The following is an 18321-nucleotide window of genomic DNA, read 5'->3' as shown; positions in this document are numbered from 1 at the left end:
TAAAGCATATTTTAATGTGTGTTTTTTTTTTTTGGTGCAGTAGTTACAAATTGTTTCGGAGAAATATTGTTAGCCTAAAAAGAGTGAACCAAATATTTATTTGAGGTAGTTTTATAATATTTTTTATCTTTGTCTTACTGATTTCTATAACGTCTGATGTCACAAACTAAGTTGGATATCAGATAATATGGGAAATGATCCTTAGCATGGAATTTGAGATATTTTCCCTCGAGTTGTCTTTCCAGCTACTATTACTATATTTCTCTTGCCATTTGTAACTCATACATACTTTATGCCAAATGAGAATACTTTCAACTTACTGAATTCTCCATCTGCTTCATGCTTTGCTTATGAAATACTTCACATTGAATCATTCTTCATTTTCTGTCTATCACAATTTTGCACATCCTTTAACTGCAAGATATATAGGATATTTAAAAACTATGGCCCTCTTCTATGAAGTCATGCCAACACCATTTACAATTAATGGCTCCTTGTGCTCCAGTACCATTTTTCTTATATATTTATTTAGCATATGTTTCATTTTGCCTTGTATTATAGTTTATTTATATTCATCTTATGTCAGCTCTTGTCTCTCTCTCTCTCTGTCTGTCTCTCTCTCTCTATACATATATATTTATACACACACACACACAAACACACACATATATGTGTGTGTATGTATGACCTATCTTATTGATGACAACAAGACTGGGTCATATTTAACATTACATTTTATTTTTGCTACATCACTTATAAAATAGTACATACATAATACACATTTGTTTATTCATCATTAATTCAAGCATTTGGTAAATATTTATTGAGAAGTTGGTTATGAGCCATGCATTATGCCAGTCAGTGGGATACAATGGAGAAAGGAAACAGATAAAACAATCCTCATGGAGTATATTTTCTAATTAGAGAGCTAGGCATTAATCAGATAATCATATATATGAATAAAAGGTGCACCTGTGGAAATGCAATATACTATAGTGCTTTGAAAATATTGAATGGAGGAATTTGGCATAGGGATGTTAAGGAATACTTTTTCAAGGAAGTGATATTGAAGTGCAGTGAGAATAATGAGGAGTTATGGAAATGAAGAGTAGGAAGTAGTAGGGTTATACTGGCTTCATGAAATTGTTGAGGAACTTTCTTTTACTTTTATTCTGAAACAACATATAGAATATGAGAATATCTTATAGAGGTCCTTAATCTGTTTTTTTGACAAGTTGTTGAATCCTATAGACTCTGTCTCAAAATAATGTTTTGAAGTACAATGAAAACAAATACAAAATATAATATAATACAAGCAATAAAACATAATACATAAAATATAATACAAGCACTTATAAAGGGTGCCAATTAAATTGAAATACAGGTCTATCCATGAACTCCTTAGGGTGGATTTCAAGTTAAAGGTTGAAAAATTTGAGTTAAAAGATTGCCTGTAAAGCCATATAGATTGTTACAGATTTTTGAGGATTGGCAATTAATGGACTTACTATGTTTGTAGGAGGGAAGACTTAACATTGTAAAGATGTCAGTTCTCCTAAAACTAATGTATAAATGTAATGCAATTTCAATAAAAATTCCACCAGGATTTTCAAGAGAACTGGATAAAAGGATTATTTGGAAGAAAAATGTTTTACAAATAGTAAAACAATTTTCAAGAACAAAAAGGAGGATCCATTTGCCAGATATCAAAACAAGTTACAAAGCCAAAGTACTACATAGTCTGAATCTATGGTGTTCTTTATTTTTTCTGAAGTCATCCCACCAATAAAAATTCATGGCTTTATTTTGAGTTCTGATAAAATCTATCTTATTATGAGAAGCCCCCAATTTCTTTAAACTACAAAGTATTGCTTGGAGAAGACACATTATCATTAAAGGATCTCAAATAAACATACCGATACATACAGAGATTACAGTTGTACCGCCTTATCCATATTTTTGCTTTTTGCTGTTTCATTTACCTGCTATTGACTGCGGTCTGAAAATATTAAATGGAAAATTCTAAAAAGAAACAATTTATAAATTTTAAATTGTGCATCAATCTGACCGTGATGAAATCTTGCACTGTCCCACCTGTCCTGCCCAGGATGTGAATCATCCCTTAGTCCAGTGTCTCCGCACTGTACGTGTTACCCAACCATTAGCCATCTAGTAGCCATCTCAGTTATCAGATTTACTGTCGTGGTACCGCAGTGCTTATGTTCAAGTAACCCTTATTTACTTAATTCTGGCCCAAAGTATAAGTGTAGTGATGTTGGCAATTTGAACATGCCAAAGAGAAGCCAAAAGTGCTTTCTTTAAGTGAAAAGGTAGAAGTTCTAGACTTATTAAGGAAAATAAAATATGCTGAGTTTGCTAAGATCTACAATAAGAAGGAATCTTCTATATTTTAAATTATGAGGAAGGAAAAAGAAATTCGTGTTAGTTTTGCTGTTGCACTTTAAGCTGCAAATGTTGGCCACAGTGTGTTTATGTACTTATTAATTAAGATGGGAAAGGCATCAAATTTGTGGATGTAAGACATGAAAAACATGTTGTGCAAGAAAGCATTGGGCCCATACAAAGACTTCAGTGAGGAATACCCTGAAATGAGTGACACCAAGCCATTTACTGCGAGTAAGGAATGGTTATGCAGATTCAGGAATAGGTTTGGACTGAAAAGTATAAAAATTACTGGAGAAGAGAGAGACCACATTCTTATAACTTTTATTATTATGTATTGTTAGAATTGTTCTATTTTATTATTATTGTTAATCTCTTACTGTGTTTGGTTTATAAATTAAACTTTATCATAGGTATGTATGTATAGGAAAAAAATATAGTATATATAAATTGAGTTTGGTACTATCCACAGTTTTAGGCATCAACTGGGGTTCTTGGAATGTATTCTGCATGAGTAAAGTGATGTACTGTATCTGAAGGAATTTGTGAAAAGGAAGATAAAGAAATTTAGCATCAGTCTAGAAATTCTCAGGGGTATGACCTCACAATGGCTAGTGTTAGAAGTTGTAATAAACAAACCTTTTAAAGATTATTTTTAAAAAAGAGTAATATAATTGGTTAGTTTGTGGAGATCATGAAAGCATACCTGTCAGATGAATGAAAAAAAACAATAGCAACAAAAGCTTATGCAGCTGGATATAAAATTGCCAGGAAGAGCAGGATTACCACTAACAGTTTGAAAAGTTTTGTTTTCTCAAAGAACTCAGAGTGATGAAAATTTATTTTGGAAAACAGCGAGTTGCTTTAGTGATTATGGAGACATTGATGTAGTAAATACACATTAAAAATTTGGATTATGAAATAGCTTTATGAAATAAGAGTGGAAAAAGCAATATTTCTAAATTAATATATTAATATGTGTCAAATATTCATTTGTAATAAAAGTTTTAAATTAGAGTATATCTTTGCTTCTTTTATCTATATCAGGATCTGCAAAATTGGTCTGTGGTTCAAATCCTGCCTACTGCCTGTTTCTGTAAATAAAGTTTTATTGGAACATAGTCAAGCTAATTTCTTTTTGCGTGTTTTTCTATGGCTGCTCTCGCATCTCAGTGGCAGATTTGAGTAGTTGTGACTGAAACCCTATGCCCACAAGGCTTACAATATCTACTCTCTGGACCTTTACAGATAAAGTTAGCTGATCTCTGATTTACATCACTGGAAAGTTATGTATTCAAGCTTATATATTTAAGGTCTTTTAGACCGTTCATTGTCTTTGGAATTTGATTCTGACAGTGTTGTTCTGGAGTAGGAACAAACACAAAAACCAATGAAATGGACTACAGAGTCCATAAATAGACCTTTGCACATGTTGAAACATAGTATATGATAGATTGCCATTATAAATCACTGGAAGAAAGGACGGACTGTTTAACGGTGCTGGGAAAGTAGAATCTCTATATGGACAAGATTGAAATTAAATTCTTGCATCACATATAAAAATAAACTTCAGATCGATTAAAAGCCTAAATGTGAGAGGCAAAATTATAAAGCTATTAAAGAAACTGTAGAATTTTTTGTGACTGAGGGGTAAGTAAGGATTTTTTATAGCCAGCTACCAAAACCACACACCAGGAAGGGAGAAACTTATGTATTTGACTACATCAAAATTAAAAATTCTCTGTTAAACAGAGGACACAATGTACAAAATTAACAGTCAGTTGTCAGACTAGGATACTTGCTATACTTAACTTGTAAAGAATTAACGTGTAGTCTGTATAAGGGACTCCTGCAAATCAGCCAGTAAAATACAAGAAGTCCAATAGAGTATTGGTAAAGGATAGAGTGAATAGGTAGTTCATAGGAGGGCAGTCCAGTTGGCTGAACTTCATTAAGAGTCAGAAAAACATGAACTTAAAAAAAAAAAAGGAAACATCAAGTTATATATATCAAAGCTCCAAAAATTTAAAATGTTCAATGATATTACACATTGGCAAGGACAAGAGAAAACTGGAACCTTCATACCTTGGGTACTGTTGTGCTAACTAGGTTAAGCTATATGCAAGAGCAGTTTAGAAATATTTAATGAACTTGAGTATGTGTACTATATTCCTATAAATATACTGCAGAAAAAATTGTATGTTTATAAATATGTTATTACAGAAATATGTAGTAATAAATTATAAATGTATGAATTTACATTTTTAAAAAATAAATGTATGAATAAAATATGATTTATGGAAACAGGGAACATTACACAGCCATTAAAATGCATGAATGAAATGCATAAACTATAGGGCTTAAGAGCATGGATTCTAGAATTTGGGGCTGGCGTTAACCACTTACACCTATGTGACCATGAGCAAAAATAACTTGCCTGTAGAATAGGAATAATAATGATACCTATCTGCCTAATACACAGTAAGCACCGTATACATTAGCTACAGTTTATATAAAATGTAAAGTTGAATGGCAAATATAAGAAGCAGAAATAAGTAAATGACACAATGCCATTTATGTAAATATACAAGACTGGTTACCTGAGGGAAGGGAAATCACACTGGGGAAGGGAAAAGAATTAAAATAGGAGTCAAGCATGGATCAGTGCTACCTAGCTTATGATCAGTTCTATTCTGGATACCTAAGAGAAAGAGAAAGAAGGTGTGTATTGTAATCCTAGATGGAGGCTAGAGCATGTATAAAATACGAAGACCCTGTAATGAGATGCACCATGGTGAGCCTAAAGGATGAAAGAAAGCCTAAATGTCTTAGCAGGAGAAGGAGAAAGTAAAAAAGGTTAAAGAAGTGAACGTGAGTGAGAGCATTTAAGGCTTTGTATATCTTCATAAGTTTTTTCTTCTTAAGAACAATCAGGAGTCATTTTAAACAGTGGGGTGATAATAATTTGTATTGTACAGAATAGATTGAAGGGGAGAACTGTGGATGTGAGTAGCCTAGCTAGGGGAGTAGGTGGGTGTGGATGGTAACAAGGCCTGTGGTATTGACAGTGGATATGGAGACAGTGGAAGGATTCAAGACACATGTAGGAAGTAAAATCAAGAAGACTTAGTGATAAATAAATTACGTGTTTGAAAGAGAGAGAGAGATTTCCAGAATAATTCTAGATTTCAAGCCTGTATAATTGAACAATGGCATTGTTTATTGAAGTAGGGAACACTGGAGGAGAACTGGTTTGTATAGGACAATCGTGAGTTCAATTTTACACATAACTGAATTTCAAGTGATGTTGAGATTTCCAAATAGAGATGTCAAGTAGGCAATTGAATATTGAAGCTCAGAGGAGCAGTCAGAGATGGTGATTTACATTTATAAGTAATTTATATATAGGTGGAAATTGAAGCCTTAGATATGGGTGAGACTGCCTAAAAAGATGCTATAGAATGAAAAGAGAAGAGGGCCTGAGTCTTGACCTTCAAAGGGGAAAGAAAATGAAGAGCCACAGATACAGAAACAAAAGCAGGAGAGTGCTATGAAAGCCAAGGGGACAGTGAACATAATTAAACGTAATTTCAAATATTGTTGAGAACTCAGTAAAATGAAAAGTAAGGAATTTGTTCATTAATTTTAAATACAGGGAGATCATTGATAAACTTTGTGAGAATTAGAAAGTAGATTAGAAACTAGATTAGATTGGTTGAAGAGTGACCAGGGAGAGGAAGAACAGATAGAATTTTGTTTATTTATTTAAGGGAAAGCAAGACATACTCTTCTTGATGAGTAATGTAATTTAGCTCCTGAATCTGCCTATATACTACTTCTACATATACTAGTTGCTCATTTTATAGGACTGGAAGGATGAATACACATCTCTCAAACTATTACCTTTTCTTATCATCTCAAATTATTGTAGTTGGGTCCTGTCTGGAATGCAGCTTCCATATCTCTTTTCTTCCCATAACTGGGACCATTTGATCCCATCCTGCAGCCTTAATAATGCTGCATTCTCTGGGATTACTACAGTTCTTATGTAAAGTAAGAGGTTTTAAATAGTTCTAATCTAATATAATTACTAACTTTGCTACTAATATGACTTTCCTTCTTCCCATGTGTGAAACAAGACTTCCACTTCCCTTGAGGCACGATAGATGATAGCACAGTTCATTCAGCTAGACTCTGTTTTTTGTTCCAGTGTCCCTTGGTAAGTAGCCTAGCAAGTACTCCAGTCTCTCTGGAACTGAAACAAAGCAATGCTTTTTCTAATTTTCCTCTTCCTGCCTTCTTTCTCTTTCTCCCAGTGAGGTTCAGCCATCTACTGAGAGGTATGCCAGAGATCATAACTGTATCAACAGCTCTACAGTAGAAGTACACATATCTCTCACATAGATAATTCTAAATTGTGGGAGAAGCTCAGATGCAGAGCTCAATCAATGGCACACTTAAAAACATGCCTGCTCTGGTACATGTTTCATGGGCTTGAAACTCCTGTAGTGGTGCTTGTTTTGTGTTAGCAAAGCTTCACTTAAACCTGGAGAGAGATCATCAGGGAAAAATAGTGTATTATCTGAAATTACAAAAAAAGTTGATAAAACTGGCATAGCTATTTGAATTTATTGGTATTAGGTATGAAAAACAAAATATGCTTTGGTGATTAAGTAGGTATAAGGACTCACAGCTATACTTTTAATTTACCTACTGACTTAAGATTAGCACTATGAAACTAACTTTTTAAAAAAGTCAGGTTTTTTGAGGTATAATTTACAGTAAAATTTACCACTTTGAATTATACACTTAAGTTAATATTGAAAAATATATAGTTATATATCTACCACTATAATCAAAACAGAATATTTCCTTCACCCCAAAAAGTTCCTTTTGTCCATTTTTAGTTTTACACCTGTTACCGTACTCCAGCCCCTAACAACCATTGATTTGATTTCTGTACTTGAAATTTTGCCTTTTCCAGAATGAAATCTTATCCTATAAAAGCGGGCAAACTATGGCCCACAGGTCAAATCTGGCCCACTGCCTGTTTTTGTATAACTGGTGAGTTAATGATTTTTATATTTTAAAATGGTTGAAAAAATTTTCTAATAACCATTTAAATTTTGGATTATTTCTGGACTCTATTTGTTTCAGTTGGTATATGTGTTTCTCCTTTGCCAATACCATATTGGCTTAATTACTTTTATAGCTTTTATAGTAAGTCTTGAAATCAGGTAATATGAGTCCTTCAATTTTCTTCTTTTTAAAAATATTTTGCCTATTCTGAGAACTTTGCTTTTCCATGTAAATTTTAGAGTTAGCTTGTCAGTTTCTTCCAAAAATTGTGCTGAGATTTTGATTGAGATGATATCGAACCAATAGATCAATTTGGAAAGAATCGTTATCTTCACAATATCGAGTCTTCTCATTCAAGAATACAGTATATTTTTCCAATTATTTAGATCTTTGTTGATTCTTTTTATCAGTGTTTTATACTTTTTACCACAGAAAGCCTGTATATATTTTGTTAGATATGTACCAGAGTCTTTTCTCTTCTTTTGATGTTATTTCACACTAGTTATTTTTTTCATTAAAACGATTTTCAATTACAGTTAACATTCAATATTATATTAGTGTTAGATATATACTATAGTGGTTAAACATTTATGTAACTTATGAAATGATAGCCCTGAGAGGTCTAGTACCCACTTGGCACCATACATAGTTATTATAATATTATCTACTATGTTTCCTATACTATACTTCACATCCCCATGTGTATTTCGTAATTGCCAATTGGTACTCTTTAATCCCTTCACATTTTTCACCCAGCCCCACAACCTCCCTCCTATCCATCAACCATCAGTTTGTTCTCTGTATCTATGAGTTTGTTTCTCTTTTGCATGTTTATTTTGTTTTTTAGATTCCACATATAGGTGAAATCATACGGTATTTGTCTTTCTCTGTCTGACTCATTTCACTTAGCATACTACCCTCTAGGTCCATTCATGTTGTCACTGTTGATAAGATCTCATTCTTTTTTTTTATGACTGAGTAATATTGTACATATGTACCACTTCTTTATCTAGTTGTCTACCGATGGACACTTAGGTTACTTCCATTATCTTGGCTATTGTAAATAGTGTGAGACTACTTTAAAAATTTTGATTTCCAGTTGTTCATTGCTAGTATATTATATAATACAATTGTTTTTCATATATTCAGCTTGTATCTTCTGACCTTGCTAAACTCATTTATTTATTACAGGAGATATTTTGTAGTTTCTTTGGGACTTTATACAAAGACAATTATGCCATCTGCACACAGTTTTTTAATTTCCTTTCCAATCCTTATGCTTTTAATTTTTATTGCTTTTTTCTTGCAATAATGACCTGGCTAGGATTTCCAATTCAATGTCAATTAGGAGTAGTGAGAGAGGACAAGCGGGCACCTTGCTTTGTACCTGATTTTAGGGAGAAAGCATTCAATCTTTTAACAATACTAAATGTTGTTAACTGTAGGCGTGTTTTGTAGATACCTTTATTGCATTAAGGAAGTGTCTGCCTATTCCTAGCTTGCTGAATCAAGCGTGTTCTCAGCATATTTCGACATAATCATATGTTTCCTTCTTCTTAGTCTGTTAATATGGTGAATTACATTGGTTGAATTTCGAATGTGAAACCAACTTTGCATTCTCAAGATAATGATCACCTTTTTGTGATGTATTATTCTTTAACATTTTTCTAGATTTGACTTGCTAATGTGTTGAGGATGTCTTCTCATGAGGAATATTGGTGTATAATTTTAAAAACATTGTATTTTTCAATTAGAGTTGACATTCAATATTATTTTATATTAGTTTCAGATGTACAGCATAGTGGTTAAACGTTTATATAATTTATGAAGTGATTCCCCCCATTAGTCTAGTACCCACCTGGAACCATACATAGTTATTACAATATTATTACAATATTATTGACTATATTCCTTATGCTGTACTTCGCATCCCTGTGACTATTTTATAACTATCAATTTTTACTTCTTAATACCTTCACATTTTTCACTTACCCCTCAACCTCTCTCCCATATGGCAATCACCAATTTGTTCTTTGTATTTGTTTATTTTGTTCCTTAGATTCCACATATAACTGAAATCATATGATATTTGTCTTTCTCTGTCTTATTTCACTTAGCATCCTACCCTCTAAGTCCATTCATGTTGTCACAAATGGTAGGATTTTATTTTTTTATGGCTGAGTAATTTCCATTGTGTATATGTATCACAATTTCTTTATCTAATCGTCTACTGATGGGTACTTAGGTTGCTTCCTTATCTTGGCTATTATAAATAGTGCTTCAGTGAATGTAGGGGTGCACATATCTTTTACAAATTAGTGTTTTGGTTTTCTTTGGATAAATACCCAGAAACGAATTGCTAGGTCAAAAAGTAGTTCTAATTTTAATTTTTTGAGAAACCTTCAAACTTTTTATCATAGTTGCTGTACCAATTTGCAATCCCACCAACAGTGCATGAGGGTTCCTTTTTCTCCACGTCCTTGCCAACACTTGTCCTTTGATTTATTGATGATAGCCATTCTGACATGTGTGAAGTGATATCTCATTGTAGCTTTAATTTGTATCTCTCTGATGATTAGTGACATTTAGCATCTTTTCATATGTCAATTGGCTATCTGAATGTCCTTTTTGGAGAAATGACTATTCATGTCCTTTGCCCCATTTTTAAATTGGATTTTTTGTGGTTTTTTTTTTTTTGGTTTTGACTTGTATGAGTTCTCTATAAATTTTAGGTGTTAATTTCTTATCGGCTGGATCATTGGCAAATATCTTCTCCCAATCAGTAGGTTGTCTTTTCATTTTGTTGATGGTTTCCTTTGCTGTGCAAAAACTTTTTAGTTTAATGTAGTCCTACTTATTTATTTATTTATTTGTTTGTTTGTTTGTTTCCCATGCCTGAGGAGATGTATCAGAAAAAATATTACATAGTTTATTGACTATGTTTTCTTCCAGGAGTTTTATGGTTATGGGTCTCACATTTAAGTCTTTAATCCATTTTGAGTGTTTTCTTGTATATAGTGTAAGAAGGTGGCCCAGTTTCTTTCTTTCTTTTTTTTTTTTGCATATATCTGTACAGTTTTCTCAACACCATTTATTGAATAGACTGTCTTTTACCCTATCGTATAGTCCTGCATCCTTTGTCTTATTAAATGACCACATAGGCTTGAATGTATTTCTGAGCTCTCTGTTCCACTGATCTATGTGTCTTTTTTACATGTCAGTACCATGCTGTTTTGATTACTATAACCTTGAAGTATAGTTTGATATTAGGTAGTGTGATACCTCCAACTTTGTTCTTTGGCTATAGCCAACTTTGCCATGGCTATTCGGGGTCTTTCATGGTTTCATATAAATTTTTGGGTTATTCTACTTCTGTGAAAAATACCGTTGGTATTTTGATAGGGATTGCATTGAATCTATAGATTGCTTTGGGTAGTATGGATATTTTAACGATATTAATTCTTCCTATCTATGAGCACAATATATACTTCTATTTATTTATATTTTCTTCAGTTTCTTTTTTCAGTGACTTATGATTTTCTGAGTCTAGGTCTTTGACGTCTGAAATTAAATTTATTCCCAGGTATTTTATTTTTTTTACTGCAATTGAAAATGGGATTGTTTCCTTCTCTTTCTGATAATTCATTATTGGTGTATAAAAATGCATCCAATTTTTGAATATAAATTTATATCTTGCCCTTTTACTGAATTCTTTGATCAGTTCTAACAGTTTTTTTGGTGGAGTCTTTAGGATTCTCTATATACAGTATCATGTCATCTGCAAATCATGACAGTTTGATTTCTTCCTTTCTAATTTTGATGTCTTTTATTTCTTTTTCTTGTCTAACTCCTGTGGCTAGGACTTCCACACTATATTGAATAATAGTGATGAAAGTGGGCATCCTTGTCTTGTTTCTGATCTTAAGGAAAATGCATTAAGCTTTTCCCTGTTGAGTATGATATTAGCTGTGGGTTTGTCATATATGGCCTTTATTATGTTGAGGTATAGTCCCTCTATTCTCACTTTGCTGAGAGTTTTTATCATAAATTGATGCTAGATATTGTCAAACTCTTTTTCTGCATCTATTGAAATGATCTTATGTAGGCCAGGGTCACCTGCTGCCTGTGACCAGCCCAGGGATCCCTAGTAGGAGCTATAGAGCTATCTATATTTGGTCACTGCCTGAGGTACACTTGGAGGTGTTTGTGAGAGGCCACGTAGCGAACTGAGGTTGACTGCCACAAGCACCAGGCCTGGGGGAAACTCAGCTAAGGCCCAGAGCACCCCCAGTCCCGAGGCTGCCTGTCTGCTCCCCATAATGCTCAGCAGCTGAATGAGCCTTGGGGGTGCCCCAAGGTCTCAGGGAGTCACCAGGGTGGGGCAAGTGGTGTTCCCCAGGTTGGTGCAGATTTAGATTTGTTGCCAGGGCTGAGCCTGTGGCCAGTTGCAAAAAATCTCAGCTCACACCAAGACTAGCCGCTGCCCACCTCAGACCCAAAGACCCCCAAGATTTGCTTAAGAAATATTGCGGCTAGGGCCAGGGCTGGTTACCCGTCACCTAGTGTCTTCTCAGGTGTGTGAGCAGAGAGGCCTGTTGATTGCTCTGATGGAACCTCCTGCTGAGATTGTGGGTTGGGGCTGGAATTGCCACCAGGTAATTTTCAAGTTGGGTGGGGCAGAGTCTCTGGGAGTCACTAAGATGGGGTGAGCAGATCTCACCAGGCCAATGCAGATTCAGTTTTGGCCATGTGTGGGGGAGTGTTCAACTCAGGTAATATGGTACTGGTCTGCAGGCTAGGCAGGAAGAGTTCTCAAAAAGCACAATGGCGATTGTCTCTCCAGCCCTGAAGCCACTCAACTTTCCCTGTATGTCTTTGACACTTCTTGAGCTGCTGTCCCTTCGCTAGAGCTCAGGGTGAGTGCTTGGGAGTGAGTCTGTGCGTAGGCCCTTTAAGGAGATGTCTGGCTTTACAGTTGCCTTCCATTTCTCCTGGCTGCCTAGAACTCCCACTGGTTATCACAGCCAGATTTTGCGTGGACTCCTCTCCCTGCATCTGGATCTCTGGGCTGGAGCGCCCTGGTGTGGAGCTAGGGTCCCTCACTCCTGGGGTGGGCCTCCACAGCGTACATATCCATACCAATGCTCAGCCACCACACATGGGTGTGAGATCAGCCTGTTTCATATCTCTTCTCCTCCCACCAGTCTCGTTATACCCCTAGTTATAGGAATTTTGTTCAGCTAGTCTTCAAATTGTTCTCCAGTTTGACTGTTTCATAATTTAGTTGCAGTTTTAATGCAGTCCTGGGAGGGGGCATGCACGGCATTTATCTACCCCACCATCTTTACCGGAATTCCATAATTTTCTTGTTATACTTTTGTATGGTTTTGGTGTTTGAGAAATGCTGGCATTATAAATATTTTAGGGTGTATGATTTAAATATTTCTTTCTCTTTTATTCCCTAGAAAAGATTATGTAGAATTGGTATTGCTTGTTCCTTAACTATTTGGTGGAATTTATCAATGATGCCATCAAGAACTGAGATTTTTTAATTTATGAATTATTTTAAAAATAGATATAGGATTTGTCAGGCTATCTATTTCTTTGCCTTTGTGCTGGGGATGACAATTTATTTCTCTTCCCTATGGTTTATAGCTTTTGATGATAATGATGATGATTATGAGAGATAGTCTGGGGAATTGTGCCTGTGCCCCAGGAACCACTAGCCATCTCTTTTACATTGGCACATGTGCACCCCTCCATGACAAAGGATTATTTTTTTTTACAGCCTTTGCCCAGTCTTACTCATGAGTGACCAGTGGAGGTCTATGAGAAAGTACTTGTGAGTGAGTGTGAACTTCCCTTGAGTCTGGGCCCCTAGCTATTTCAAATTGTCTTGTTAGCCCACATTTGGCCTTTTACAGTTTGTTAGTTTAAACTGATTTCCTCTTAACCTGCCTGGATGGTGGCTACTTCTTTCTCCTGTGCTCTGCCAAATGTGAAGCAGTGTATCCTTGTTACTCTCTGGAGGGGCTTTCCTTTCTTTGGAGTTCAGATTATGTTTCCCTTATATCCTCAACTCTGTATTGGCTCAAGAAAAGTTATGATTTTGTGGATTATTTAACTTTTGGTCACTTTTAAAATGGGAGTAACATTATTAACAGTTTACTAAATCCTAAGCAGAATTAATTGTAGTTTTAAAATATTTTCATTTTTCACTATAAAAACAATGAACATGAAAGTTTTATCATTTATTTTTTTTTAACTAGAGTAAGTAATACCCTTTGCTAGGTATTTTTTTTCTTGTTCTTTAATTTTATTTTTAAAATAAAACAGCCTTACTTTTATTTTCACAGCCTTATTTAGTAGGCTCCTAATATTTCAGTGTTTTAAGAGCCAACTATTGTTTATTCTGTTGAACAGATTTAAACAATTAGTGAGAGCACTCATCCAATGTATTCCCCTCTGTCTGGATTCTTAAGATCATTCCAGTTGAGATTCTGTCTCAGTGATTTGAATTTCAGAGGTTTTAGCTTCACTGTGTAAGTCAACTTCATTTTGAAGTAAACTGTTGAAAATAATGTTATAAATATTTTAGGGTGTATGATTGAAAACATATTGCAAATGTTAGGTAGATATAATATAATTATAATCAAGGAAATATTTCTATAAGTATATGTCATATTAATTGGTTCTTAAATTAATGTATATTAGAAGGTTGAATTGGTTACACCAGTTTTATGATGTGCTGTACTATATAAGATGTTATTCCATTATCAGAAAATTAAATTTGTATTCTTTTATTCTCACCCTGTGGAATTTTTTTGATATAAAATTGTATCTACAGATTGTGGTAGCTATTTTTTTTGAGATCATCAGGAAACCAATTTTTTCTCATTTGTTTTCTTTGCAGAAAACTTCATCAGCAGTTCGAAATGTATAAAGAGCAGGTAAAGAAGATGGGAGAAGAATCACAGCAGCAGCAGGAACAGAAGGGTGATGCCCCAACCTGTGGTATTTGCCACAAAACAAAGTTTGCCGATGGATGTGGCCATAACTGTTCATATTGCCAAACAAAGTTTTGTGCTCGTTGTGGAGGTCGAGTGTCATTACGCTCAAACAAGGTACAGAAATGAAAATTACACATAATCTTTTATAGCTAAGCTTATTGTGATTAAAATGCAGAAGACAACAAATTAATATTTAGATTAAACAGTAAACAAAAACCTTCTTTAGTGGCTTCATTTTAGATAAGAGAAATTTAAATTTTTTCTGTGAGTTAAAGATATTTGTCTCATTATTTATATCCTTAAACTTATGATTTTGTTTAGAATTGGAATCTTTGACTCTCAAAGATTATGAAGAAAATATAGAGATCAGTTGGTCTAATTCCTTTATTTTATAAGTATAGAAAACTCAGATCCAGAGAGACTAGGGTTCATTCTTAAAGTCACACGACTGATTAATATCAATCATGGCACAATTTTTTCCATTTCTATACATAATTTTATAAACTTTAGATATGCTTCTCTTTTGGCCCATTTCTTTTACTTATGAAGGAGTTTCTTTTCAGCTTTGAGATCATGTGTTTTATAATTTTATAGCCTCTAAAGCTACATTACCTTTTATTTTGTCATAACATTAATGAAATAAACATTAGTCTATGGAATTTAAAGGAGACATTTTAAGGAGGTGTTTTACACTAATACTAGATTTTTGTAGTTTATCTATCCACTTTAGAAAAATGTTAATGCTACCTAAAGAATGCTGTGTTGAAATTAGCAAAAGCAATTTTTAAAAATGTTTGTCTCAATAAGTTCTTTAGAATTTTCATTTCTCTCCTCACTAATGTGCCTTATCAATCAGTTTTTTTTACTTGGAAGCTGATATCTTTACATACATTACTTAGACATAATAGTGGGAATTTATTCCCCTATGTGATTTCATATCTGCATTTTCTCATTGCTCCTTTTTTCTCACTGTTTTGTTTATCTCTATTAATTTTTTCCCCGGTTTACCTGATTATGATTCTTTCTCTTGACTAATCGCATTGACTAGAAACCAGTACAATTCTGAATAGAAGTGGTGAGAGCAGACATCCTTGTCTAGTTCTTTATTTTAGGGAGAAAGCATTTAGTCTTTCACTATTAAGAATTATGTTAGCTCTCAGCTTTTCATAGATACTGTCTTTGAGAGTTTTTTTTTTCCCCCCATAGGAATAAGTATTGGATTATGACAAGTATTTTTTCTCTATCTATTGGGATTAGGCATGTGTTTTTCTTGTTCTTCTCTTTGGTAATATGGTGAACTATACTGATTGATTTTGAAATGTTAAACAAACTGTATTTTTGGAATAAATGCCATTTGGTTGTAATGGATTATTCCTTTTTTATATTGATGGGTTTGATTTGATAAAATTTTGTTTACAATTTTTGCTTCTATGTTTGTAAGGGTTAGTATCTGTAGTTTTTCTGTAACATCTTTCTTTAATTTTAATATCAGAGTAATGCTGGCCTAATAGAATGAGTTGGGAAGTATTTCCTTTGCTTAAATGTTTAGAAGAGTTTATGTAGAATCAGTATTATTTATCCTTTAATGTTTGGTAGATTTTATTTGTGAAGCTATCTAGGCATGCAGTTTTATTTCTTGGGAAAGTTTTTAAGTAGAGTTTCAATTTCTTTAACAGATATGAGATTATTTGGGTTATCTATTTTTTCTTGAATGAGCTTTCATAATTTGTCTTTCAAGGAATTTGCCCAGTTCCTCCTAAGTTGTTGAATTTATTGGCATAAACTTGTTGACAGTATTCCATTATTATTCTTTTAATATCTATACAATCTGTAGTGTTGCCAGTTTTTTCATTCCTGATGTTGGTAATTTGTGGTTCCTCTCCCAGTCTGATTAGATATTTATAAATTTTATTTATTTATCGAATAACCAGCTTTTGGTTTTATTGATTTTCTCTATTGTTGATTTTGCCTTCGATCTTTATTATTTCTTTTCTTCTCCTTACATTGGGTTTAATTTTTTCACCTTTTTCTGGTTTCTTAAGGTGGAAGCTGAAGTCATTGCTTTGAGACTTCATTTCTAACACAGAAGCATATGCTGTAAATTTCCTCTAAAAACATGCTTCAGTGGCATTCCCCAAATTCTGCTATGTTGTCTCTTAATTTTCATTCAGTTAAAAATATTTTCTAACTTTCTTTTTCTTGTTTGACCCATGGATGATTAATAAGTATATTATTTATTTTCCAAATATTGTGGGGTTTCTAAAGATCTTTTTGTTAATGATTTTTAATTTATTTCTGTTGTAGTCCCAGAATATACTTTGTATACTTTAAATCCTTTGAAATGTATTGATACTTATTTTATGGGCCAGATGTGATTTATTTTGGTAAATGTTCTGTTTACACATGAAAAGAATGTATGTTCTGCTATTTTTGGACATAATTTTAAAAAATTTCCATTAGGTCAAGTTGGTTAATAGAGTTGTTCAAGTTACTATCACCCTGTTGATTTTCTTCCTTTTTATTCTATCAATTATTAAGAGAAGTATATTGAATTATACAACTATACTTGGATTTGTCTGTTTCCCCTTGAGGTTCTATCAGTTTATATTTAATATGATTTTAAGTTCTATTTTTAGGTGCTTAAACGTTTAGCATTATTATGTCCTCTTAATTAATTGACCTCTTTATCATTATTAAGTGATTTTCTTTATTCCTGGTAATATTCTTTGCTCTGAAATTCACTTTGTCCGATGTGAATATGGCCACTCTAACTTTCTATTGAGCAGTACTAATGTGGTTTATGTTTTTCTATTCTTTTACTTGAAGTTTATTTATACCTTCATGTTAAAGTATTTTTCTTATAGGTAGTATATAATTGGATCTTGCTTTGTTATCTAGTCTGACAATCTCTGTGTTTTAATTAGAATGTTTAGACAGTTTACATTTAATGTGATTATTGACATGATTAGATTTTATTATAACATTTTCCTTTTTTTCCTACTTGTACCTTCTGATTTTTGTTTATATCTTTCTATTTCAGTCTTCTTTTGGATTAACCAAGTATTTTTATCTCCTTTGTTGGATCATTAGCTATAATTTTTTTTTTTTTTTTTTAAGCCTACAGCACCTGGTCTTCCTAGGTGGTCTTCCATCCAAGTACTAACCAGACCCGACCCTGCTTAGCTTCCGAGATCAGACGAGATCGGGCGTGTTGAGAGCTATAACTATTTATTTTGATATTTTATTGCCTGCTTTAGGATTTATAGTATACATCTTTAAATCATCATATTCAACCTTAACTGATATTGTACCATTTCATATATAGTATAAGAAAATTACAATAGTGTAATTCCATTTCTCCTCTTTTGGACTTTGTGGTATTGGTTTCGTATATTTTCCTTTTGCCTATTTTGTAAACCTCGCAATACGTGGTTTTTCCTTTAGTTTAAATTTTTTATCTTTTAAAGAGTTTTAGATAATAAGAGAAATAGTAGTTATTTACTTTTATCATTACCATTTCTTGTGCTAGTCATTTACTTTTGTGGATCTGTATTTCTATCTGGTATCATCTTTTATCTACCTAGATTTCCTTCAGTATTTTTTGTAGTGGCAATCTTCTGGGTTGAATGCCTTCAACTTTTTATGCTGAATTTTTTGCCTTTTTAAAAAATATATATTTTTGCTGGGTATAGAATTCTAGGTTGACAATTATTTTCTTTCAGTATGTTAAAGATGTTGCTTCATGCCTCTCCCTTTCACTGTTTTCCATGAGAAGTATGATATCATTCTCATCTTTGTTTCCCTGTATATAATGTGTATTTTTTCTCTG

General features: G+C 33.3%; 1 protein-coding gene and 1 pseudogene across 19 annotated transcripts in view; one reads left to right on the top strand and one right to left on the bottom strand.

The window, feature by feature from the left end:
• Window positions 1-18321, top strand: part of RIMS2 (regulating synaptic membrane exocytosis 2) — a 548506-nt gene that overhangs the window by 110768 nt on the left and 419417 nt on the right. For all 19 annotated transcript variants that reach the window (XM_039854030.1, XM_039854006.1, XM_039854009.1 and 16 more), the window contains one exon: window positions 14396-14606. In XM_039854030.1, the coding sequence (XP_039709964.1) occupies window positions 14396-14606 (211 nt within the window). The remainder of the gene's footprint in view (window positions 1-14395; window positions 14607-18321) is intronic.
• On the bottom strand, window positions 17608-17724 carry LOC120595894 (uncharacterized; annotated as a pseudogene).

This window comes from Pteropus medius, unplaced genomic scaffold, assembly GCF_902729225.1.
Source record: "Pteropus medius unplaced genomic scaffold, Ma_sr-lr_union100, whole genome shotgun sequence".
Lineage (NCBI taxonomy): Eukaryota > Metazoa > Chordata > Mammalia > Chiroptera > Pteropodidae > Pteropus > Pteropus medius.
This window is presented reverse-complemented; position numbering and strand designations above follow the sequence as displayed.